Source organism: Salmo trutta, chromosome 1 (assembly GCF_901001165.1).
Source record: "Salmo trutta chromosome 1, fSalTru1.1, whole genome shotgun sequence".
Lineage (NCBI taxonomy): Eukaryota > Metazoa > Chordata > Actinopteri > Salmoniformes > Salmonidae > Salmo > Salmo trutta.
Genome location: NC_042957.1, coordinates 70,430,378 through 70,457,222, shown reverse-complemented (window position 1 = coordinate 70,457,222; position 26,845 = coordinate 70,430,378). Strand labels below are relative to the sequence as shown.

The 26,845-nt window shown below is 44.0% G+C and overlaps 1 protein-coding gene across 1 annotated transcript in view; it reads right to left on the bottom strand.

Annotated features, from left to right (window-relative positions):
* Window positions 1-25,331, bottom strand: part of LOC115206616 (ATP-binding cassette sub-family A member 3) — an 81,914-nt gene extending 56,583 nt beyond the window's left edge. Inside the window, exons 1-4 of the mRNA XM_029773773.1 lie at window positions 25,049-25,331; window positions 23,253-23,347; window positions 12,976-13,234; window positions 6,197-6,324 (exon numbers count right to left, since the gene is read on the bottom strand). Of these exons, the coding sequence (XP_029629633.1) occupies window positions 6,197-6,324; window positions 12,976-13,234; window positions 23,253-23,306 (441 nt within the window). The 5' untranslated portion in view covers window positions 23,307-23,347; window positions 25,049-25,331. The remainder of the gene's footprint in view (window positions 1-6,196; window positions 6,325-12,975; window positions 13,235-23,252; window positions 23,348-25,048) is intronic.
* Window positions 25,332-26,845: the final 1,514 nt, after the last annotated feature.

Here is a 26,845-nt window from a genome sequence, read left to right as displayed (position 1 = left end):
TATTTCACCTTTATTTAACCAGGTAAACCAGTTGAGAACAAGTTCTCATTTACAACTGCGACCTGGCCAAGATATAGCAAAGCAGTGCGACACAACTAACAACACAGAGTTACACATGGAATAAACAAAACAAACATACAGTCAATAATACAATAGAAAAAGTCTATATACAGTGTGTGCAAACGAGGTAGGATGAGAGAAGTAAGGCAATAAATAGGCCATAGTGGCAAAATAATGACAATATTGGAATTAAACACTGGAGTGACAGATGTGCAGAAGAAAAATGTGCAAGTAGAGATACTGGGGTGCAAAGGAGCAAAATAAATGAAATAAATAACAGTATGGGGATGAGGTAGTTGGATAAGCTATTTACAGATGGGCTATGTACAGGTGCAGTGATCTGTGAGCTGCTCTGACAGCTGGTGCTTAAAGCTAGTGAGGAATATATGAGTCTCCAGCTTCAGTGATTTTTGCAGTTCGATCCAATCATTGGCAGCAGAGAACTGGAAGGAAAGGCGGCCAAAGGAGGAATTGGCTTTGGGGGTGACCAGTGAGATATACCTGCTGGAGCGCGTGCTACGGGTGGGTGCTGCTATGGCGACCAGTGAGCTGAGATAAGGCGGGGCTTTAACTAGCAAAGACTTACAGATGACCTGGAGCCAGTAGGTTTGGCGACGAATATGAAGCAAGGGCCAGCCAACGAGAGCATACAGGTCGCAGCGGTGGGTAGTATATAGGGCTTTGGTGACAAAACAGATGGCACTGTGACAGACTGAATCCAATTTGTTGAGTAGAGTGTTGGAGGCTATCCTGTAAATGACATTGCCGAAGTCAAGGATCGGTAGGATGGTCAGTTTTACGAGGGTATGTTTGGCAGCATGAGTGAAGGATGCTTTGTTGTGAAATAGGAAGCCGATTCTAGATTTAACTTTGGATTGGAGATGCTTAATGTGAGTCTGGAAGGAGAGTTTACAGTCTAACCAGACACCTAGGTATTTGTAGTTGTTCACATATTCTAAGTCAGAACCGTCCAGAGTACTGATGCTGGACAGGCGGGCAGGTGTGGGCAGCGATCGGTTGAAGAGCATGCATTTAGTTTAACTTGCATTTAAGAGCAGTTGGAGGCCACGGAAGGAGAGTTGTATGGTATTGAAGCTCGTCTGGAGGTTAGTTAACACAGTGTCCAAAGAAGGGCCAGAAGCATACAGAATGATGTCGTCTGTGTAGAGGTGGATCAGAGAATCACCAGCAGCAAGAGCGACATCACTGATGTATACAGAGAAAAGAGTCGGCCCGAGGTTTGAACCCTGTGGCACCCCCATAGAGACTGCCAGAGGTCCAGACAACAGGCCCTCCGATTTGACACACTGAACTCTATCTGAGAGGTAGTTGGTGAACCAGGCGAGGCAATCATTTGAGAAACCAAGGCTGTTGAATCTGCAGATAAGAATGTGGTGATTGACAGAGTCGAAAGCCTTGGCCAGGTCAATGAATACAGCTGCACAGTATTGTCTCTTATCAATGGCGGTTATGATATCGTTTCATTTTTACATTTACATTTTAGTCATTTAGCAGACACTCTTATCCAGAGCGACTTACAGTAGTGAATGCATACATTTCATACATTTTTTTTTCTGTGCTGGCCCCCCGTGGGAATCGAACCCACAACCCTGGCGTTGCAAACACCATGCTCTACCAACTGAGCTACAGGGAAGGTTTCGGACCTTGAGCGTTGCTGAGGTGCACCCATGACCAGCTCGGAAGCCAGATTACACAGCGGAGAAGGTACGGTGAGATTTGAAATGGTCGGTGATCTGTTTGTTAACTTGGCTTTCGAAAACCTTAGAAAGGCAGGGTAGGATAGATATAGGTCGGTAGCAGTTTGGGTCTAAAGTTTCTACCCCGTTGAAGAGGGGGATGACCACGGCAGATTTCCAATCTTTGGGGATCTCAGACGATACGAAAGAGGTTGAACAGGCTAGTATTAGGGGTTGCAACAATTTCTGAGAATCATTTTAAAAAGAGAGGGTCCAGATTGTCTAGCCCGGCTGATATATATGGGTCAGGATTTTGCAGCTCTTTTCAGAACATCGGCTATCTGGATTTGGGTGAAGGAGAAATGGGGAGGCTTGGGCAAGTTGCTGTGGGGGGTGCAGGGCTGTTGACCGGAGTAGGGGTAGCTAGGTGGAAAGCATGGCCAGCCGTAGAAAAATGCTTATTGAAATTCTCAATTATCGCGGATTTATCGGTGGTGACAGTGTTTCCTAGACTCAGTGTAGTGGGCAGCTGGGAGGAGGTGCTCTTATTCTCCATGGACTTTACAGTGTCCCAGGACGTTTTGGAGTTTGTGCTACAGGATGCAAATTTCTGTTTGAAAAAGCTAGCCTTAGCTTTCCTAACTGCCTGTGTATATTGGTTCCTGATTTACCTGAAAAGTTGCATATCGCAGGGGCTATTCGATGCTAATGCTGTACACCACAGGATGTTTTTGTGCTGGTCAAGGGCAGTCAGGTCTGGAGTGAACCAAGGGCTATATCTGTTCCTGGTTCTACATTTTTTGAATGGGGCATGCTTATTTAAGATGGTGAGGTAAACACTTTTAAAGAATAACCAGGCATCCTCTACTGACAGAATGAGGTCAATATCCTTCCATGATACCCGGGCCAGGTCGATTAGAAAGGCCTGCTCGCTGAAGTGTTTTAGGGAGCGTTTGACAGTGATAGCAGACCCATTACAGACACAGGCAATGAGGCAGTGATCGCTGAGATCCTGGTTGAAGACAGCAATAAATGCATGTGTTAACACATGCATTTATTATTTATTATCTATCTTTCAACACCACATCCACGTGGTTCAGAGCGTTGGTTGAGGTCTTCCCCCTCTATCCAGCAAGGAGAGGATTCAGATAGTCTTTCCCAGTTCGTCCAAATACGCTCACTGTCATGCATCTCATCTACCTTCTACCCCGTTCCCTCACCACGTCCCTTCCCAGTCTCGAAGCCTGCATCTCTCCTTCACCAATGATAAATGAATAAACTAAGAAACAATTTATTGGTTTGTTAGGAAATGGGCAGGCGTACAGAGCAACATTTTGGTCGACCGAAAGTCTGTTGTTTTGACCAATCGATTGGTCAACATTTTTAAACGTGTATTTTTCCATATATAGACACACCCTATGTGTTTTACTAAAATCAACTATATACATTGAGTTTGTCTGATGCTTTAAGCACACTGATGAAATAAGACACAAATTACTCAAGAGGGAGCCAGAGATCAAGATAACCAGGGAAAAAAGACAAAAAACCTGACACGACCATTCTCCTCCCGCTCCTGCTGGCTTTCGCAGATTCCCTTACTCTCTTGAAGTTTCCGGTAATAGGCCAATTTATCTTAATATTTCTACCGATCTGCATGCCAGTTATGGTTATGTGGAACTGTTTCATTTAATTTATAAATACGTCTTTGTATCTCAAAATCATTTTCATGTGTTTAATCATAATTCTCTTCAAATCTAGGTTCAATTGATACAAATCTAAAAAGTAACTTATTTTGCCATTGCCAACTACGTAAAAATAACCTATATAAAGCCAACAATTAAAAACATTGCAGCCTGAAGGTAGAAAACATCCTGATAAAAATAAATATAGAAAATCACATTGGCTACATGGCCTGTCTGCAACTAACTTGAAACATTGTGTCAACTATTAACTTGGGTCTGGCACAAGCTAACAAACTTGCAACATTGTATAAAATATTCTGTGCCTTCTGTGCCAGTGTGCTCCAGACAGACAGCTGTAGGCTATTTGGGCAAGGGATAATAAGTAATCAGGTAGGCCTATTTTATGACGTTTCCACTGGATCAGAGCTTGATATTATTCCCTTCATACTGAGTGGTTATTGAAAGGGAGGGAACTGGAATGATTTTTCAAATACATTGAGGAACTATTGTAATTCTCAATGGACGTAAAAACAGAGTTCGTTTGCTTGCTATTTGAGGTGAAGAAAACATGACTTTGAGAAGCTCCACAGCTCATTAATGGTGGTGTGTTAAAGCAATCAGAAATACTATCAGATCCCCCAAATGGGCACATTTCTATGCCTACATTTGCGTGCAGGCCAGGTATCCTATAGTCCTACTTCGACTATGACTAAAGTCACAAAATTCGTAAATGGAATGAAATTTGTATTACATTTTTTCTCACAAGAGTAGCATAGATTGTATGCTCCGCAAACAACGTGTCCACTCTTCCAATGAGAAAAGTAAAAGACAGGAATAATAATAAAATTAATGCTTAAACAGAAATTACCGTAATCACATCTGTCAAACAGACAATGTAGATTAGAAATAATAGGAATTAACGGTAAATGTACTACTGGTGATATATGTATTGTATTGGAGGGAGAGAGCACAGAAAGACGTGCATTGTGCATCTTAGCCACACTCACCTTCTTGGACTGTGCCATCCCCCGCAGCCTACACAATGGATTAGTTCACTGAGATGGGCGCGAATAAGACAGGTGTCTCGTGTTCCATAAAATAAAATATACAGTGCTTTCGGAAAGTATTCAGACCCCTTGACTTTTTCCACATTTTGTTACGTTACAATTTTATTATAAAATTGATTTGTTGTTTTTTCCCCCTCATCAATCTACACCCTATACCACATAATAACAAAGCAAAAACTGGTTTTTAGAAATGTTTGCTAATTTATAAAAAATAAAAAACTGAAATATGACATTTACAAAAGTATTCAGACCTTTTACTCAGTACTTTGTTGAAGCACCTTTGGCAGCGATTACAACCTTGAGTCTTCTTGGGTATGACGCTACAAGCTTGGCACACCTGTATCTCTACAGATCCTCTCAAGCTCTGTCAGGTTGGATGGGGAGCGTTGCTGCACAGCTATTTTCAGGTCTCTCCAGAGATGTTTGATCGGGTTCAAGTCCAGGCTCTGGCTGGGCCACTCATGGACATTCAGAGATTTGTCCCGAAACCACTCCTGCGTTGTCTTGGCTGTGCTTAGGTTTGTTGTCCTGTTGGAAGGTGAACCTTCGCCTCAGTCTGAGGTCCTGAGTGCTCTAGAGCAGGTTTTCATCAAGGATCTCTCTGTACTTTGCTCCGTTCATCTTTGCCTCGATCCTGACTAGTCGCCCAGTCCCTGATGCTGAAAAACATCCCCACAGAATGATGCTGCCACCACCATGCTTCACCATAGGGATGGTACCCAGTTTCCTCCAGACATGACGCTTGCCATTCAACCCAAAGAGTTAGATCTTGGCTTCATCAGACCAGAGAATCTTGTTTCTCATGGTCTGAGTCTTTAGGTGCTGTCATGTGCCTTTTACTGAGGAGTGGCTCCGTCTGGTCACTCTACCATAAAGGCCAGATTGGTGGAGTGCTGCAGAGATGGGAGAACCTTTCAGAAGGACAAACATCTCCACAGAGGAACTCTGGAGCTCTGTCAGAGTAAACGTCTGGTTCTTGGTCACCTCCCTGAACCAAGACCCGTCTCCCCCGATTGCTCAGTTTGGCCGGGCCGGCCAGCTCCATTTAAGAATGATGGAGGCCACTTTGTTCTTGGGGACCTTCAATGCTGCATACATTTTTTGGTACCCTTCCCCAGATCTGTGCCTCGACACAACCCTGTCTCTACGGACAATTGCTTCAACCTCACGGCTTGGTTTTTGCTCTGACATGCACTGTCAACTGTGGGACCTTATATAGACAGATGTGTACCCTTCCAAATGATGTCCAATCAATTGAATCTACCACAGGTGGACTCCAATTAAGTTGTAGAAACAAGGTGTACTTGAGCTAAATTTTGAGTCTCATAGCAAAGGGTCTGAATACTTATGTAAATAAGGTATTTCGGTTTATTTATTTTTAATACATTTGCAAAAAAGTCTAAAAACCTATTTTCACTGTCATTATGGGGTATTGTCTGTAGATTGCGGAGGATATTTTTTTTAATGCACTTTAGAATAAGGCTGTAACGTAACAAAATGTGAAAAAAGTCAAGAGGTCTGAATACCCTCCAAAGGTATATATATTTGCTACTGCTCGAACAAAAAATGAAAAAACCTTGGACGATCAACAGCCTATCGACCAAACAATCGACCAAACAATCGACCAGGCGACTAATGGGGGTCAGCCCTAAGTGCAATACAAACTATATGAATACACTGTTAAACCAACCTGTTGGGGCAGTGGCTCGTCATCGTGAGTGAAGGAGTGCTCAAACACCACAGCAGCCAGAACCTTCCGAGACTGAGGGTCCTTTCTCACAAAGTCCTCAAACTGCTCCTCTGTCTCAAACCCATGCACTGTTGGGGCAAACAGAGAGAGAGAACGTTAGTTGAAGTGACAAAATCCCATGTCATGTCTACCAATTTTTCACACCGACTCTCCCTTGAACTTCTTTGGGATTGGTGTCCCTTCCACGGGACGGTTGAGCAAACATAGGCTAATGCGATTAGCATGAGGTTGTAAGTAACAAGAACATTTCCCAGGACATATGGGATATTGGCAGAAAGCTTAAATTCTTGTTAATCTAACTGCACTGTACAATTTACAGTAGCTATTACAGTGAAAGAATACCATGCTATTGTTTGAGGAGAGTGCACAATTTTGAACATGAAGTTATAAATAAACAAATATGGCACAATTCGGCAGTCTTGATAAAAAAATAACAGAAATGCAATGGTTCATTGGATCAGTCTAAAACTTTGCACATACACTGCTGCCATCTAGTGGACAAAATCTAAATTGCACCTGGGCTGGAATAATAAACTATGGCCTTTCTCTTACATTTCAAATATGGTACAAAAAAATACAAAATAATTGTTTGTTTTTTCTTTGTATTATCTTTTACCAGATCTATTGTGTTATATTCTCTTACATTCCTTTCACATTTCCACAAACTTCGAAGTGTTTCCTTTCAAATGGTACCAAGAATATGCATATCCTTGCTTCTGGGCCTGAACTACAGGCAATTAGATTTGGGAAAGTCATTTTAGGCAAACATTTTAAAAAAGGGGCGGATCCTTAATTAACCTTGTGAATTCTACCAGTTGACATGGAGACATACTGTAAGAAGAGAAACATGTGGCAGGAACAGAACAGTCACACAGGCAAAGACAGACAGACAGACAGATCCTCTCTCTGTACTACCCTGGTTTGAAAGCCAGCTGAACACACAACAGGCTCATATAACAGTGGCATGATATAGACACAGTGAAGTTGTGAAATAAGCCTCACTTTCACCCCGTGTTCCAGTTACAGAAAACAAACAATATCATATCTTGAGCTCAAAATATGTTTTCTATTCATTTATAGATTTGTCTACCGCTCCCATAGATTTCAACATAATCTTATCTTGAGCACTGGCATTCAGGCCAACACACACATGCACACACAGGCCCTCTCACTCTAAAACAATTCCAAATCAAAAGTAGCAGTCAGTATCTGCTGCCACCAGCTCCTTCTCATTGACTGCAACAGATTTGCCAGTTCTTACTGTGAGATGTTACCCCACTCTTCCACCAAGGCACCTGCAAGGACCCAGACATTTCTGGGGGGGAAAAAGCCCTAGCCCTCACCCTCTGATCCAACAGGTCCCAGACGTGCTCAATGTGATTGAGATCCGGGCTCTTCGCTGGCCATGGCAGAACACAGACATTCCTGTCTTGCAGGAAATCACGCACAGAACGAGCAGTTTGGCTGGTGGCATTGTCATGCTGGAGGGTCATGTCAGGATGAGCCTGCAGGAAGGATACCGCATGAGGGAGGAGGATGTCTTCCCTGTAACGCACAGCGTTGAGATTGCCTGCAATGACAACAAGCTCAGTCCGATGATGCTGTGACACACCACCTCCACCTCCAAATCAATCCCGCTCCAGAGTACAGGCCTCGGCGTAACGCTCATTCCTTCGACGATAAATGCAAATCTGACCATCACCCCTGGTGAGAGAAAACCGCGACTCGTCAGTGAAGAGCACTTTTGCCAGTCCTGTCTGGTCCAGCGACGGTGGGTTTGTGCCCATAGGCGACGTCGTTGCCGGTGATGTCTGGTGAGGACCTGCCTTACAACAGGCCTACAAGCCCTCAGTTCAGCCTCTCTCATCCTTTTGCAGACAGTTTGAGCACTGATGGAGGGATTGTGCATTCCTGGTGTAACTCAGGCAGTTGTTGTTGCCATTCTGTACCTGTCCCGCAGGTGTGATGTTCGGAAGTACCGATCCTCTGCCACTACGAGGACGATCAGCTGTCCGTCCTGTCTCCCTGTAGCGCTATCTTAGGCGTCTCACAGTACGGACATTGCAATTTATTGCCCTGGGCACATCTGCAGTCCTCATGCCTCCATGCAGCATGCCTAAGGCACTTTCACGCAGATGAGCAGGGACCCTGGGCATCTTTATTTTGGTGTTTTTCAGAGTCAGTAGAAAGGCCTCCTTAGTGTCCTAAGTTTTCATAACTGTGACCTTGATTGCCTACTGTCTGTAAACTATTAGTGTCTTAACGACCGTTCCACAGGTGCATGTTCATTAATTGTTTATGGTTCATTGAACAAGCATGGGAAACAGTGTTTAAACCCTTTACAATGAAGATCTGTGAAATTATTTGGATTTCTACTAATTATCTTTGAACGACAAAATCCTGAAAAACGGACGTTTCTTTTTTTGCTGAGTTTATTTCTTTTTTCCTGTCCCTTTTTCATATTGATTCTATACTGAACAAAAATATAAATGCAACATGTAAAGTGTTGGTCCCATGTTTCATGAGCTGAAATAAAAAAAAATCCCAGAAATGTTTCATACGCACAAAAAGCTTATTTCTCTCCAATTGTGTGCCCAAATTTGTTTACATCCCTGTTAGTGAGCATTTCTCCTTTGCCAAGAAAATCCATCCACCTGACAGCAGCAGCTTATCAAGAAGCTGATTAAACAGCATGATCAATACACAGGTGCACCTTGTGCTGGGGACAAAAAAAAGCCACTCTAAAGTGTACTCTAAAGTTTTGTCACACAACACAATGCCACAGATGTCTCAAGTTGAGGGAGCATGCAATTGGCATGCTGACTTCAGGAATGTCCAGCAGAGCTGTTCCCAGATAATTTTATGTTAACTTCTCTACCATATGCCGCCTCCAATGTCATTTTACAGAATTTGGCAACCGGCCTCACAAGCTCAGACCACGTGTAACCACACCAGCCCAGGACTTCCACATCCTCTTCTTCACCTGGCGGGATCGTCTGAGTGGGGCCCTTTTGTGGGGAAAAACTCCCTAGTGGGTGGGCACACCCACGGCTGCGCCCCTGCCAAGTGATGTGAAATGCATAGATTAGGGCCTAATTTATTTATTTAAATTGATTGATTGATATCCTTCTATGAACTCAGTATAATCTCTGAAATTGTTCCATGTTGCATTTATATTTTTGTAAAGTGTATTTGTATAATCTATTACAAGATGTGCATACATTTTAACGTGTCATACCCTGTTAAGAGTTATTCTACATGCATGACATTCTAAACCTCCATAGTGACCGCTCCCTTCCCCATCCTCTCACAATCTAAATTATTCAGAGCGTTGATCTCAGACGGGCTAGTGTGCGTGTGTGTGTGCGCACGCGCGCGTCCATCCATCCTACGGCACCAGACTGACAGGCTACGGGGGTGAGCTCCTCTCCATCTCCCCCGCCTCCCCATCTGAATCAGACAGTGAAGAGACTGGCAGGGCCATACATGTTGCCTGAGGAGTCAGGTGCCATTTCTGGAGGAACCAGTATTCCCAGGACAGCTGAGGCTGGTATGCGAGCCTACAATAACACCAGGGCAGTGGTACGTGCTTTACTACCACAACAACATCCAGTTATATAGCATAGTGGTACATGATATAGTACCACAAGAACATCCAGTTATATAGCAGAGTGGTACATGCTATACTACCACAACAACATCCAGTCATACTGCATAGTGGTACATGATATAGTACCACAAGAACATCCAGTTATATAGCGTAGAGGTACATGCTATACTACCACAACAACATCCAGTTATATAGCGTAGAGGTACATGCTATACTGCCACAACAACATCCAGTTATATAGCAGAGTGGTTCATGCTATACTACCACAACAACATCCAGTTATATAGCATAGTGGTGGTACATGCTATACTACCACAACAATATCCAGTTATATAGCATAGTGGTACATGCTATACTACCACAACAACATCCAGTTATATAGCGTAGAGGTACATGCTATACTGCCACAACAACATCCAGTTATATAGCATAGAGGTACATGCTATACTACCACAACAACATCCAGTTATATAGCATAGTGGTACATGCTATACTACCACAACAACATCCGGTTATATAGCATAGAGGTACATGCTATACTGCCACAACAACATCCAGTTATATAGCATAGAGGTACATGCTATACTACCACAACAACATCCAGTTATATAGCATAGTGGTACATGATATACTACCACAACAAGATCCAGTTATATAGCGTAGAGGTACATGCTATACTACCACAACAACATCCAGTTATATAGCATAGTGGTTCATACTATACCGCCACAACAACATCCAGTTATATAGCATAGTGGTACATGCTATACTACCACAACAACATCCAGTTATATAGCGTAGAGGTACATGCTATACTGCCACAACAACATCCAGTTATATAGCAGAGTGGTTCATGCTATACTACCACAACAACATCCAGTTATATAGCATAGTGGTGGTACATGCTATACTACCACAACAACATCCAGTTATATAGCATAGTGGTACATGCTATACTACCACAACAACATCCAGTTATATAGCGTAGAGGTACATGCTATACTGCCACAACAACATCCAGTTATATAGCATAGAGGTACATGCTATACTACCACAACAACATCCAGTTATATAGCATAGTGGTACATGCTATACTACCACAACAACATCCAGTTATATAGCATAGAGGTACATGCTATACTGCCACAACAACATCCAGTTATATAGCATAGAGGTACATGCTATACTACCACAACAACATCCAGTTATATAGCATAGTGGTACATGCTATACTACCACAACAACATCCAGTTATATAGCATAGAGGTACATGCTATACTGCCACAACAACATCCAGTTATATAGCATAGAGGTACATGCTATACTACCACAACAACATCCAGTTATATAGCATAGTGGTGGTACATGCTATACTGCCACAACAACATCCAGTTATATAGCATAGAGGTACATGCTATACTACCACAACAACATCCAGTTATATAGCATAGTGGTGGTACATGCTATACTACCACAACAACATCCAGTTATATAGCATAGAGGTACATGCTATACTACCACAACAACATCCAGTTATATAGCATAGTGGTACATGCTATACTACCACAACAACATCCAGTTATATAGCATAGAGGTACATGCTATACTACCACAACAACATCCAGTTATATAGCATAGTGGTACATGCAATACTACCACAACAACATCCAGTTATATAGCATAGTGGTGGTACATGCTATACTACCACAACAACATCCAGTTATATAGCATAGTGGTGGTACATGCTATACTACCACAACAACATCCAGTTATATAGCATAGTGGTACATGCTATACTGCCACAACAACATCCAGTTATATAGCATAGAGGTACATGCTATACTACCACAACAACATCCAGTTATATAGCATAGTGGTGGTACATGCTATACTACCACAACAACATCCAGTTATATAGCATAGAGGTACATGCTATACTACCACAACAACATCCAGTTATTATTTACATTATTTACATCATTTAGCAGACGCTCTTATCCAGAGCGACTTACAGTAGTGAATGCATACATTTCATACAATTTCATACAATGTTTTATTTTTTTTCTGTGCTGGCCCCCCGTGGGAATCGAACCCACAACCCTGGTGTTGCAAACACCATGCTCTACCAACTGAGCTACAGGGAAGGCTATATAGCATAGTGGTACATGCTATACTACCACAACAACATCCAGTTGATAGATGAGCAGATGATGATGTGCAAGTAGAAATACTGGTGTGCAAAACAGCAGAAAAGTAAATAAAAACAGAAAAGTAAATAAAAACAATATGGGGATGAGGTAGGTAGATTGGGTGGGCTATTTACAGATGGACTATGTACAGCTGCAGCGATCGGTTAGCTGCTCAGATAGCTGATGTTTAAAGTAAGTGAGGGAAATATAAGTCTCCAGCTTCAGCGATTTTTGCAATTCGTTCCAGTCATTGGCAGCAGAAAACTGGAAGGAAAGGCGGCCAAAGGAGGTGTGGGCTTTGGGGATGACCAGTGAGATATACCTGCTGGAGCGCGTGCTATGGGTGGGTTTTGTTATCGTGACCAGTGAGCTGAGATAAGGTGGAGCTTTACCTAGCAAAGACTTATAGATGAACTGGAGCCAGTGGGTCTGGCGACGAATATGCTAAATGACGTAAATGTACATTTCCATTAGGTTTTCCATCCATTTTTGTGTCCATTATAAGCTACCACTCCATGCAGGACACAGTGACCAGCACAGAGATTAGGTCCCAGTCACCTCACAACAGAACACAGACACAGGCTGGACAGACAGACGGAGTCTCTGCTACAAAGACTTGGCAGACCAACCCCATCTTCGGTCTATGAGATGGCCTCTCACTGTAGGACGTACTTACACTGGCAGAACTGAGCTTGTTTTCATGCTAAAGACAGTATGTTTCCTCCAGCAGAGGAACATCTTGTGTTCAGAGGTTTTAGTCATACTCAACATCATCATCCGTTCCCATCTAAACCATCATCGTTATTATCATCACATCATCAGAACCATATGGCTACAACCATGGTTAAAAGCTCCACTCTGCCACGTCCTCATTATGTTTCTATGCTCTCCACAGCCCTCACACTCTCTCCTTTACTCACCTGAACTGATGACGGGGTCCAGGCTGCGCTGCACGTCCTCCGCCACCCGTCGCACCACACTGGCGTTGCCCGGCACGTAGGCCAACTGGTAGTGATGGTAGTTGTCCAGTGGGTACTGCAGGCCATCCACAGAGAAGCTCTGGTAGAGCGTGGCGTTGGGGTAGTCCTTGAAGGGCACGTTCTCGCGCAGCACGATGAGGATTCCCGAGAAGAGCAGGGGCAGGGCGATCTCCACGAGCGTCACCAGGATCTGACGCTTCTGTAGGGGGGGGGGGGGATGTATTGGCAGAGGAAAGAAACAAAGTGGTAGAGGAACATCAGCCAAGGTTTTAGAAAGAGGAGAGAAGAGAGGGAGAGGGATCAGTGAGCTGAGCATGACAGAACATTCGTCACCTAAATCATCAAAAGCCTGGACTCGGTAGATAGTAAATCAAAGTGATTACTATGGAATATGAATTCTCTCTATGACCTCTGACACTGAACGTGGCTCAGACTGGAAAAACTATCCATTAGCAGTAGTGTAATGTACATTTCCATAGTTTCAGAAGAAAATTGGTGATTTAATGTTAGATCAAATGTCCAAGCTGCCATTTGACCAGATCAGTCAAGACATCAATTATTTGAATGCTCATAGGAGAGATATGGTGCATTTCACAAGTTCCTCTGCTCATAGGATATGTGAAGGCCACCCCTTGTACAGTGACTGGAGAAAGCAGCAGCTTGGACAGTGTTCAATTATCACAGTGGAGATGCTCTCATCTCATTCTCACAGGTCAGGGCTGAACCTAAACAGATATTTCTGGAGACATTGCCATACAGAGTGAGTGTGTACCATAGAGTACAACAGTATCCAAGAGACAGTTTCATGGGGCCACCGAGTCCCCTTGGCAATGGTACTGGGACAACAGGACTAAAATCAAATCCTACTATGCCGGCTCTGACGCTCCTCGGATGTGGCAGGGCTTGCAAACTATCATGGATTACAAAGATTAACGTGAGCCTACCAGACAAGCTAAATTCCTATTCTCGCTTCGAGGCCAGCAACACTGAACCATGCATGAGAGCACTAGCTGCTCTGGATCTGTATGATCATGCTCTCCGTAGCCGATGTGAGTAAAACATTCAGACAGATTACCAGGTTGCATGCTCAGAGCATTAGCTGACGAGCTGGCAAGTGTCTTCACTGGCATTTTTAACCTTGACTATAGCTCAGCGTTTAACAACATAGTGCCCTCCAAGCTCATCACTAAGACCTTGGAACTGCACACCTCCCTCAGCATCTGGATCCTCGTCTTCCTGACGGGCTGTCCCAAGGTGGTGAGGGTAGGCAACAACACATCCGCCATACTAACCCTCAACACGATTGCCCCTCAGTGGTACTTGCTTTGTTCCCTCCTGTACTCCCTGTTCACCCACGACTCCAACACCATCATTAAGTTTGCTGACGACACAACTGTGGTTGGCCTGATCACCGACGATGAAACAGCCTACAGGGAAAAGGTATGCCACCTGGCAGTGTGGTGCCAGGATAACAACCTCTCCCTCAATGTCAGCAAGAAAAAGGAGCTGATCGTAGACTAAATGGAAACAGAGGGCCGAGCTCTCCCCCATCCACATCGACATTGCTGTAGTGGAGCGGGGTCGAGAATTCAAGTTCCTCGGTGTCCACATCACTAAAACATTATCAGGGTCCACACACACACCAACACAGTTGTGAAGAAGGCACGACAACACCTCTTCCCCCTTATGAGGCTGAAAGAATTTGGCATGGGCCCTCAGATCCTCAAAATGTTATACAGCTGCACCATAGAGAGCATCTTGACTGGCTGCATCACCACTTAATATGGCAACTGCTTGGCATCCGACCTCAAAGTGCTACAGAGTGCAGCGCGTATGGTCCAGAACATCATTGGGGCCGAGCTCCCTGCCATCCAGGACCTCTATACCAAGCAGTGTCAAAGACTCCAGCCACCCAAGTGATAGATTGTTCGCTCTGCTACCACACGGCAAGAGGTACTGATGCACCAAGTCTGGAACCAACAGGATCCAGTTAGTCCGGGTAGCAATTGGTTATCTGCATTGACCCTTTATGCACCGACTCGTCACATAGGTTGCTGCTACTATTTATTATATAGCCTGCTGCCTAGTCACTTTATCCCTACCTATATGTACATACAGCATCTACCTCAATTACAGTGCACACACCAGTCTAAATAAGGTCCCACAGTTGACAGTGCATGTCAGAGTAAAAACCAAGCCATGAGGTCAAAGGAATTGTCCGTAGAGCTCTGAGACAGGATTGTGTCGAGGCACATGTCTGAGGAAGGGTACCAAAACATTTCTGCAGCATTGAAGGTCCCGAAGAACAGTGGCCTCCATCATTCTTAACCTCTCTAGGGTAGGGGGCAGTATTTGCACGGCCGGATAAAAAAAACGTACCCGATTTAATCTGGTTATTACTCCTGCCCAAAAACTAGAATATGCATATGATTGTTTGATTTGGATAGAAAAAACCCTAAAGTTTCTAAAACTGTTTGAATGGTGTCTGTGAGTATAACAGACCTCATTTGGCAGGCAAAAACCTGAGAAGATTCCAAACAGGAAGCGCCCTCTCTGACCATTTCTTGGCCTTCTATACCCTCTTTATCGAAAACAGAGGATCTCTGCTGTAACGTGACACTTCCTACGGCTCCCATAGGCTCTCAGAAGGCGGCAGAACGTTGAATGATGACTTTGCAGGCCATGACTGAAAAACAGTAGCGCATTTGGTAAGTGGTCGATCTGAGAACAATGAGACGGGGGCGCGCGTGCACTTGAAGAGTCCATTTTAGATTTTCAGTCTTTGAACGAAAACAGGGTTTCCCGGTCGGAATATTATCGCTTTTTTACGAGAAAAATCGCATAAAAATTGATTTTAAACAGCGGTTGACATGCTTCGAAGTACAGTAATGGAATATTTACAATTTTTTTTGTCACGATACGCGCCGGGCGCGTCACCCTTCGGATAGTGTCTTGAACGCACGAACAAAACAGAGGATATTTGAACATAAATATGGATTATTTTGAACCAAACCAACATTTGTTATTGAAATAGAAGGCCTGGGAGTGCATTCTGACGAAGAACAGCAAAGGTAATCCAATTTTTCTTATAGTAAATCTGAGTTTGGTGAGTGCCAAACTTGGTGGGTGTCAAAATAGCTAGCCCGTGATGGCGAGCTATCTACTCAGAATATTGCAAAATGTGCTTTTGCCGAAACGCTATTTTAAAATCGGACATAGCGATTGCATAAAGGAGTTCTGTATCTATAATTCTTAAAATAATTGTGTTTTTTGTGAACGTTTATCGTGAGTAATTTAGTAAATTCACCGGAAGTTTGCGGTGGGTATGCTCGTTCTGAACGTCACATGCTAATGTAAAAAGCTGGTTTTTGATAATAATATGAACTTCATTGAACAAAACATGCATGTATTGTATAACATAATGTCCTAGGAGTGTCATCTGATGAAGATCATCAAAGGTTAGTGCTGCATTTAGCTGTGGTTTTGGTTTTTGTGACATTATATGCTAGCTTGAAAAATGGGTGTCTGATGATTTCTGGCTGGGTACTCTGCTGACATAATCTAATGTTTTTCTTTCGTTGTAAAGCCTTTTTGAAATCGGACAGTGTGGTTAGATTAACGAGAGTCTTGTCTTTAAAATGGTGTAAAATAGTCATATGTTTGAGAAATTGAAGTAATAGCATTTCTAAGGGATTTGAATATCGCGCCACGGGATTCCACTGGCTGTTGTGTAGGTGGGACGATTGTCCCACATACCCTAGAGAGGTTAATTTGAATAAGTTTGGAACCCCCAAGACTCTAACTAGAATGGGCCGGCCGGCCAGCCAAACTGAGCAATCAAGAGAGAAGGGCCTTGGTCAGGGAGGTGACCAAGAACCCGATGGTCACTGACAGAGCTCCAGCGTTCCTCTGTGGAGATGGGAGAAATTTCCAGAAGGACAACCATCTCTGTAGCACACCAACCGATCAGGCCTTTATGGTAGAGTGGACAGACAGTAGCCACTCCTCAGTAAAAGGCACATGACAGCCTGTTTGGAGTTAATGGCACCTAAACACTCAGACCATGAGAAACAAGATTCTCTGGTCTGATAAAACCAAGATTAAAATGTTTGGCCTGAATGCCAAGCGTCACGTCTGGAGGAAACCTGGCACCATCCCTAAGGTGAAGTATGGTGGTGGCGGCATCATGCTGTGGGGATGTTTTTCAGCATCAGGGACTGGGAGACTAGTCAGGATTGAGGGAAAGATGAACGGAGCAAAGTACAGAGATATCCTTGATGAAAACCTGCGCCAGAACACTCAGGACCTCAGACTGGGGCAAAGGTCCACCTTCCAACAGGACAACGACCCTAAGTACACAGCCAAGACAAAGCAGGAGTGGCTTTCGGGACAAGTCTCTAAATGTCCTTGAGTGGCCCAGCCAGAGCCCGGACTTGAACCTGATTGAACATCTCTGGAGAGACCTGAAAATAGCTGAACAGCGACGCTCCCCATCCAACCTGACAGAGCTTGAGAGGTTCTGCAGAGAAGAACAGGGGAAACTCCACAAATACAGGTGTGCCAAACTTCTAGCCTCATACCCAAGAAGACCCGAGGCTGTAATCGCTGCCAAAGGTGCTTCAACAAAGTACTGAGTAAAGGGTCTGAATACTTCTGTAAATGTGATTTTCCGTTTTTTCTAAAAAACTGTTTTTGCTTGGTCATAATGTGGTATTGTGTGTAGATTGATGAGGGGGGAAAAAAACAATTGAATCCATTTTATAATAAGGCTGTAACGTAACAAAATGTGTTAAAAGTCAAGCGGTCTGAATACTTTACAAATTCATTGTACCTCGTAACCCTGCACATCAACTCGGCACTAGTACCCCGTGTAGATAGCCAAGTTATGGTTACTCATTATGTATTTACTCCTCGTGATATAATCTTTCTAGAAATGTTCTATTTATTCTCCTCTCTGCATTGTTGGGAAGGGCCCATAAGTAAGTATTTCACTGTTAGTCTACACCTGTTTTTTTTTTTTTTTTTTTAAATGAATGTGACAAATTAAATTTGATATGAACTCTGTTCCACAGGGAATAATGCACAACCAGTTGAACAAGATACGAGTTACACAGCCTGCTACAGTCCAGCTAGCGTCTAATTTCTAGGTCTGGGTTGTGCTCAATCAGGAGTAAACAGAAAAACAGATTGATACAGGGAAGGACTACCTGGACTGGTCCAGTAAGAATAGTTTTTGTTTTCCATTGCACAAAACGTTTTAATACAGTGTGCCCTAAGGAACAGAACCCTGGCAAAACATGAAAGGGAAACAAACCATCTACTGATACAAGGAAGACCATGTGTAATCTCAGAACACCTACAGTATGATACACATACAGTATACTGTCCAATAGAGAAATCCAAAATAATGGAAATCTAGGGTTAAAAGTTTCTGAAAATAAATAACATCCAAAGCATCCCGATGCTCTTTATAGTGAGGGATCAATACGCAAAACAAACAAGATCAAACTGACATTAAATTCTAGACTATATAGAAATGATTCTTAAATGTCATCTATGATTGAATTCAAATGGCTTTACCCCTACCAATTGTTTTACATTTTGGATACAAAAAGAATGCGAGCAAACTTTCATGCAATGCATCTATTAATACTCTTAAATCATAGACTTAACATATTTTCTACTGTATAAGTTCCATTTGCCCCTAGTTCCCTTACAATGAACTCCTCGCATCAGCTAACTATGTGCTTTAGGTTCTGTATTAACAATAGTCAGCTAACTATGTACTTTAGGGTCTGTATTAACAATAGTCAGCTAACTATGTACTTTAGGGTCTGTATTAACAATAGTCAGCTAACTATGTACTTTAGGGTCTGTATTAACAATAGTCAGCTAACTATGTACTTTAGGGTCTGTATTAACAATAGTCAGCTAACTATGTACTTTAACAATAGTCTCACAATAGAAGTGCTAATATAGGATAAATGTTGCCTTTTAGATCTAAAGGAATACTATTACATAGACAGAGTTTCACCTGATCCAAGATCAGCACTCCTACTACTCAACCTACTCTGAGATCATTTTTGAATACAGGTGACCCTCACAGAGCAGTTCTCTCTGGGTCAATCCCTGGTTACCTGGTATGAACCTCACATGCACTCTGCAGTGTCTCTGTGATGGGGCCAAGATGGAGACCCTTTTCCTGCCTGGGCTCAATGGAGTCTCCAGGAGTGTGTGTTAATGGTAATGAAACAACAATCTTAAAAGGGAGGCAGAAAGCAGGAAATGGAAGCAACTACACATACTAACACACACACTAACACGAGGAACTGTGGTGTGACATTGTCGTGTGTGTGTGTGTGTTTCGTTGTGCAACCACCCTCCCAGATTTGTGAAGGGTTTTGACTAAGTCTTTGATATGAGAGCCATTGTGAGGAGCTATCGTTAATAAACAGCCCAAACTACTGTGAAACAAACCCTAACACACCAGCACGTCTTTTATACACACACAAGAAAGACTACAGAAGTGTATTTACTTACCATTCAATTCAATCTTTCATCAGTGAATAAATATCCCAGCCCAATGTGTTTCACCACCTACTGTTTCAATGCAGCATGAAGCTTGGCAATATATCAAGACTGAGGGTCGTCAGAGATACCTTTCAGGGACCGTATTCATAGAGAGTTTCAAAGTAGGAGTGCTGATCTAAGATCAGGTCCATGTAATCTTATGAATTACTATTGAAAAGGCTAAACTGATCCTAGATCATCACTCCTACTCTGAGACACTTTACAAATACAGGCCCAGGATTTGTGAAAGGACAAAGCTTGGATAGGTGGCTATATCAAACCATCACATATTAATCACTCACAACAGTCGTTTGAAGAACTGGTCAATTCATCCACACCATGGAACCTAGTGGTTACCATGGAACCTAGTGGTTACCATGGAACCTAGTGGTTACAGTGGTGGGATGGCAAAGTTACCATTTCAATATATCATTTGGAAAACAAAAGACCGCAGGGTAATTTAGATGACTACTTTTTGACCTCCACCTTAACACGTTTCAGTGTAACAACAACGCGACAGCCAAGACACGCACCAGGCTCTCATGTCCCATCGCTAACCTCTAAATTAACTTGTCACATGATAAATCAATGTTGGAGGCAGAGTTGGGGTCAATTCGAAATGAAGTGAGGAAGTACACTGAAATTCCAATTCAGGAATAGAAATACATTTGCATATATTATCAATAATTTCTCATTTAAATGAAAAGCTTCTTCAAAAGTTTTAATTTGAAACACTTCCTGAATTGACTTAATTTATCTGCAAACATTGATTTCCCCAAGGATTGATAGAACTATGGAGCTGCTAGACCAAACATGGGTCAAGACGGTCTTGTGACAGAACCTGTGGCTGTGACACTGTTTGTCAGCAACATGCAATGTGTTGTGGACACATCAGCTTGTAGACGAGGCCTTTAACCATTTACTTGGTTACAATCTAGACTGGTCCCAGATCTGTTTGTGCTATCCTGCTAACTCCTTGTCACTCATTGTCTTGACAAACAATACATGCACTCATCTCCCCCCGTCTTGACTACTGCAACTTCCTACTCTCAGTATCAACTCAAGCTCCCTCCATAAGCTTCAAATGGTTCAAAACTCTGCAGCCTGACTCCTCACCCACAATCCTGGCAGCATATCACCCCTGTCCTCCGTAAACTCCACTGGTTCCCTGTCTCCCAACGCATTGATTACAAGATCCTCCTTCTAACCTACAAAGCCCTTCACCACCTTAACCCCCCTTACCTCTCAGACCTTCTCCCCTACCAACCCATACACACACTCTGTTCCACCACTGCAGGCCACCTTGTCATCCCCAGGTCACAGCTCCAGAGCTTCAGCAACAGGCCTTCTCCAGGGTTGCTCCTAGGCTCTGGAACTCCCTCCGTTCAGTCCACTATCTAACCCTAAACCAGTTTTGTATACAACCCCAATCCCACCCCTCACCCTAAACCAGTTTTGTATACAACCCCAATCCCACCCCTCACCCTAAACCAGTTTTGTATACAACCCCAATACCACCCCTCACCCTAAACCAGTTTTGTATACAACCCCAATACCACCCCTCACCCGAAACCAGTTTTGTATACAAACCCAATCCCACCCCTCACCCGAAACCAGTTTTGTATACAACCCCAATCCCACCCCTTACCCTAAACCGGGTTTGTATACAACCCCAATCCCACCCCTTACCCTAAACCAGGTTTGTATCCAAATCACAACCCTCCCCATACACTGAAACATCATACTCCTTACCTTCTTTGAGCCAACCCCTCTCTTTATTCATGTTTTTGTGAAGTCTGATGTCTTCACTCCTGTTTTTTGTTTTTCTTACAATTGTAAAGTGGCGTTGGATCCTTGAAAAGCGCTATATAAGTCCCATGTATTATTATTAAATAGTACTGTACACATTTCACTCTGCAAAGTACAAGTCACAATAAAGTTATAGATCTTATTCAGATAGATAACTGTAGCATCCCCCTGAACATTTATATTCAATATCCCCACACCACCCACCTGCTGAAGTCAGTTCTCCCCACACCACCCACCTGCTGAAGTCAGTTCTCCCCACACCACCCACCTGCTGAAGTCAGTTCTAACCAAACCACCCACCCGCTGAAGTCAGTTCTCACCCACACCACCCACCTGCTGAAGTCAGTTCTCCCCACACCACCCACCTGCTGAAGTCAGTTCTCCCCACACCACCCACCTGCTGAAGTCAGTTCTCCCCACACCACCCACCTGCTGAAGGTACTTCTCCCCACACCACCCACCTGCTGAAGGTACTTCTCCCCACACCACCCACCTGCTGAAGGTACTTCTCCCCACACCACCCACCTGCTGAAGGTACTTCTCCCCACACCACCCACCTGCTGAAGGTACTTCTCCCCACACCACCCACCTGCTGAAGGTACTTCTCCCCACACCACCCACCTGCTGAAGGTACTTCTCCCCACACCACCCACCTGCTGAAGGTACTTCTCCCCACACCACCCACCTGCTGAAGGTGCTTCTCCCCAAACCACCCACCTGTTGAAGTCAGTTCTCCCCAAACCACCCACCTGCTGAAGGTAGTTCTCCCCACACCACCCACCTGCTGAAGGTACTTCTCCCCACACCACCCACCCGCTGAAGGTACTTCTCCCCACACCACCCACCCGCTGAAGGTACTTCTCCCCACACCACCCACCTGCTGAAGGTACTTCTCCCCACACCACCCACCGGCTGAAGGTACTTCTCCCCACACCACCCACCTGCTGAAGGTACTTCTCCCCACCCTACCCACCTGCTTTAGGTACTTCTCCCCACACCACCCACCTGCTTTAGGTACTTCTCCCCACACCACCCACCTGCTGAAGGTACTTCTCCCCAAACCACCCACCTGCTGAAGGTACTTCTCCCCAAACCACCCACCTGCTGAAGGTACTTCTCCCCAAACCACCCACCTGCTGAAGGTACTTCTCCCCAAACCACCCACCTGCTGAAGGTACTTCTCCCCAAACCACCCACCTGCTGAAGGTACTTCTCCCCAAACCACCCACCTGCTGAAGGTACTTCTCCCTAAACCACCCACCTGCTGAAGTCAGTTCTCCCCACACCACCCACCTGCTGAAGTCGGGTTCTCCCCACACCACCTACCTGCTGAAGTCAGTTCTGCCTAAACCACCCACCTGCTGAAGTCAGTTCTCCCTAAACCACCCACCTGCTGAAGTCAGTTCTCCCTAAACCACCCACCTGCTGAAGTCAGTTCTCCCTAAACCACCCACCTGCTGAAGTCAGTTCTCCCCACACCACCCACCTGCTGAAGTCAGTTCTCCCCACACCACCCACCTGCTGAAGTCAGTTCTCCCCACACCACCCACCTGCTGAAGTCAATTCTCCCCACACCACCCACCTGCTGAAGTCAATTCTCCCCACACCACCCACCTGCTGAAGGTAGTTCTCCCTAAACCACCCACCTACTGAAGTCAGTTCTCCCTAAACCACCCACCTGCTGAAGTCAATTCTCCCCACACCACCCACCTGCTGAAGTCAGTTCTCCCCACACCACCCACCTGCTGAAGTCAGTTCTCCCTAAATCACCCACCTGCTGAAGTCAATTCTCCCCACACCACCCACCTGCTGAAGTCAGTTCTCCCCACACCACCCACCTGCTGAAGGTAGTTCTTCCACAATAGTAATCCAAACTGGCGTGCTATCGCCATTTAGACAGGAGACTGGAGACAGACCAGAACTACAGCAGGACCTGGACAGACAAAAAGAGAAAGAGAAATGTTCAGTTACTACATTTATCTGGTTCTGAACTGGGCTTATCAATGTATTTGGTGTGTTGACGGAAATTTGCCAGGGCCTGTACTTGAGCAATCCTACCAAACACAGTTGATCCACAGAGGTTTTCACCTCCAGATAACCATCATTTCATAATGTAAACATAGAAAATCAAATTAGCAAAAAAGAGAACTGAAACTTGATGTTTCTCAGCTCGGTATTTGCATAGACTGTACATATCAAACACAATCAGAAAACCTAATTCCGGGTTCTGCAAAAGGAATTTGAATTGGGGGAAGAAAAACACTGTCTGAGTCTGACAACTGGGGAATGACGACATTGAGCTCAATGGAGGACATGAGAAGAGAGGGTGAGAAGAAACGCAAGAGAAGAAAACACTAAGCAAAAAGTATACTGTTGACAATCGCTCACCAAACCAGTTGAACCTAGTTTGTTAAGTGAATGTTAACAGGACATGCTTGTTTAAATGTTTTCGGACTGCCTCCACAGAGTAGCTTGGCTCAGCCCGGCTGCACTCGGCGGTATGAAAAGGGTATTATCGAGTTGTGAGCCATACCCTTTTCTGTCAATCTACTTCAATGGCCCTGAAACTCTGTGTTTCAACAGCCTTGGAGAGCAACAATAAACAAACAGTCTGCTGTGGACAGATGACAACTGTCATGCGCCTGTCATATCACCACTACATTCACTGTGTGTGAAGGCAAGGCAGGTCATTTCCTTTTGAAATATAAGGCATCTCTATCCTCAGTTGCTATAAATCTGATTACGTCTTTCTGTTTGGACAAAGGGACTGCTGTTGTAACTGGCCTCAAAGAAATAGGGTCCCTCTGTTTAAGGGTAGATATAAACAACAATCAACCCTTGTACTTCTTGCCAAATGGTCAGTGTGTCTTCTTGTGTCACGTGCGGAGGGTCACATCAGAATAATAATAATAATAATAGTTAATTGGGTGAGGAAGGTAGGGAGTAAAACTGTCTCAGAGGCAGTCTTCATGCTCAAGTTAATGTGCTGAAGATCTAATTAAAGACGAATGTATGATAGAAAAAGCAGTGCCATTAATCTCAAAGATGAATGTCTCTCTTTCATGGCCTAATATTAGGCCAAAATTAATTTAAATCAACAAATACTCTGTCTAAACTCTAGAATTAAGCTATTAATGTTCCATTTTAAATCATTGTATAAGGGATAGACAAAAGACTACCTGCGGAAGACACATTTCAACTGAATGCCTTTATCTGTACAACTGAATACGTATCCCCTTTTCCCTTTCATGCATTTACAAATGCAATGCTGATGCAGTTAGATTATATACTACTTGTCGTTCATGTGAAATTTGAACGTCAGTTGCTGATTAAACTAAGCTAAACATCCAAGTGATGTTGGTCTTGATATGAACATCATAGATGTAACGCAAATAATACGTCTGTATTTTTCATAGAAATTACGCCCTCCCGTCTTCACCGTTATTGGTCCAACCGAATTATTTGGCCTAAATGATTGGACAAACGACAATCCCCAATACTGATGAAGCAGGTCCAAAACAAATAATTCCCCATAACAACGTTTGCTTTATGATATTTCTCAGTCTCAGAACAACTATTAAATACAGTTTTATGAAACCCTTATTGAATCATTCCAAATGCAAGGCAACCTTACCTTATAAAAACAAGGCTCGGTATGTGAACTTCATAGGCTGTCCTTAGTCAGCGTATACAATTCCTCCTTTTTAAAACGATGGCTTTACATGTCCTCTCCGTTTACTTTCGACTCAACACCCGAGGTTGCGTTCGTTAGGCTGTGGATGTGTGCAGTTGACAGCCCTGTGTATTTTACTCAGTAAATGCCAGTTAGGGAGGCGATGACATTGCACCAGACACAGTGAAAGGCCGAATTCATTGTGCAAATCCAGATTCAATCGTCAACAGATGCAATCACGTGACCTGATCATGTCTACAGTCACGTGACCCTACACCAGCTGTGGGGGGTTTTGGCTGGGTCCTTGCTGTCCTGGACGTCCCAATGATCCCGAATAGCACTAACCGTCTGTTCCCTTTTCTTTCGAAATACAGGAGTCATTTGGGGACATGAAACTTGTATGTCAGGGCATTGTGTAGATAGGGTGCTATTGAATAGTCATTTAAACTTGTGACAAGTGCATGGCCCAATAATCATATACTGCTCAAAAAAAATAAAGGGAACACTTAAACAACACATCTTAGATCTGAATGAAATAAATAATCTTATTAAATACTTTTTTCTTTACATAGTTGAATGTGCTGACAACAAAATCACACAAAAATAATCAATGTAAATCCAATTTATCAACCCATGGAGGTCTGGATTTGGAGTCACACTCAAAATTAAAGTGGAAAACCACACTACAGGCTGATCCAACTTTGATGTAATGTCCTTAAAACAAGTCAAAATGAGGCTCAGTAGTGTGTGTGGCCTCCACGTGCCTGTATGACCTCCCTACAACGTCTGGGCATGCTCCTGATGAGGTGGCGGATGGTCTCCTGAGGGATCTCCTCCCAGACCTGGACTAAAGCATCCGCCAACTCCTGGACAGTCTGTGGTGCAACGTGGCGTTGGTGGATGGAGCGAGACATGATGTCCCAGATGTGCTCAATTGGATTCAGGTCTGGGGAACGGGCATCAATGCCTTCCTCTTGCAGGAACTGCTGACACACTCCAGCCACATGAGGTCTAGCATTGTCTGTCACGTGCTCAGTGTGAACCTGCTTTCATCTGTGAAGAGCACAGGGCGCCAGTGGCGAATTTGCCATCTTGGTGTTCTCTGGCAAATGCCAAACGTCCTGCACGGTATTGGGCTGTAAGCACAACCCCCACCTGTGGACGTCGGGCCCTCATACCACCCTCATGGAGACTGTTTCTGACCGTTTGAGCAGACACATGCACATTTGTGGCCTGCTGGAGGTCATTTTTGCAGGGCTCTGGCAGTGCTTCTCCTGCTCCTCCTTGCACAAAGGCGGAGGTAGCGGTCCTGCTGCTGGGATGTTGCCCTCCTACGGCCTCCTCCACGTCTCCTGATGTACTGGCCTGTCTCCTGGTAGCGCCTCCATGCTCTGGACACTACGCTGACAGACACAGCAAACCTTCTTGCCACAGCTCGCATTGATGTGCCATCCTGGATGAGCTGCACTACCTGAGCCACTTGTGTGGGTTGTAGACTCCGTCTCATGCTACCACTAGAGTGAAAGCACTGCCAGCATTCAAAAGTGACCAAAACATCAGCCAGGAAGCATAGGAACTGAGAAGTGGTCTGTGCAGAACCACTCCTTTATTGGGGGTGTCTTGCTAATTGCCTATAATTTCCACCTGTTGTCTATTCCATTTGCACAACAGCATGTGAAATGTATTGTCGGTCAGTGTTGCTTCCTAAGTGGACAGTTTGATTTCACAGAAGTGTGATTGACTTGGAGTTACATTGTG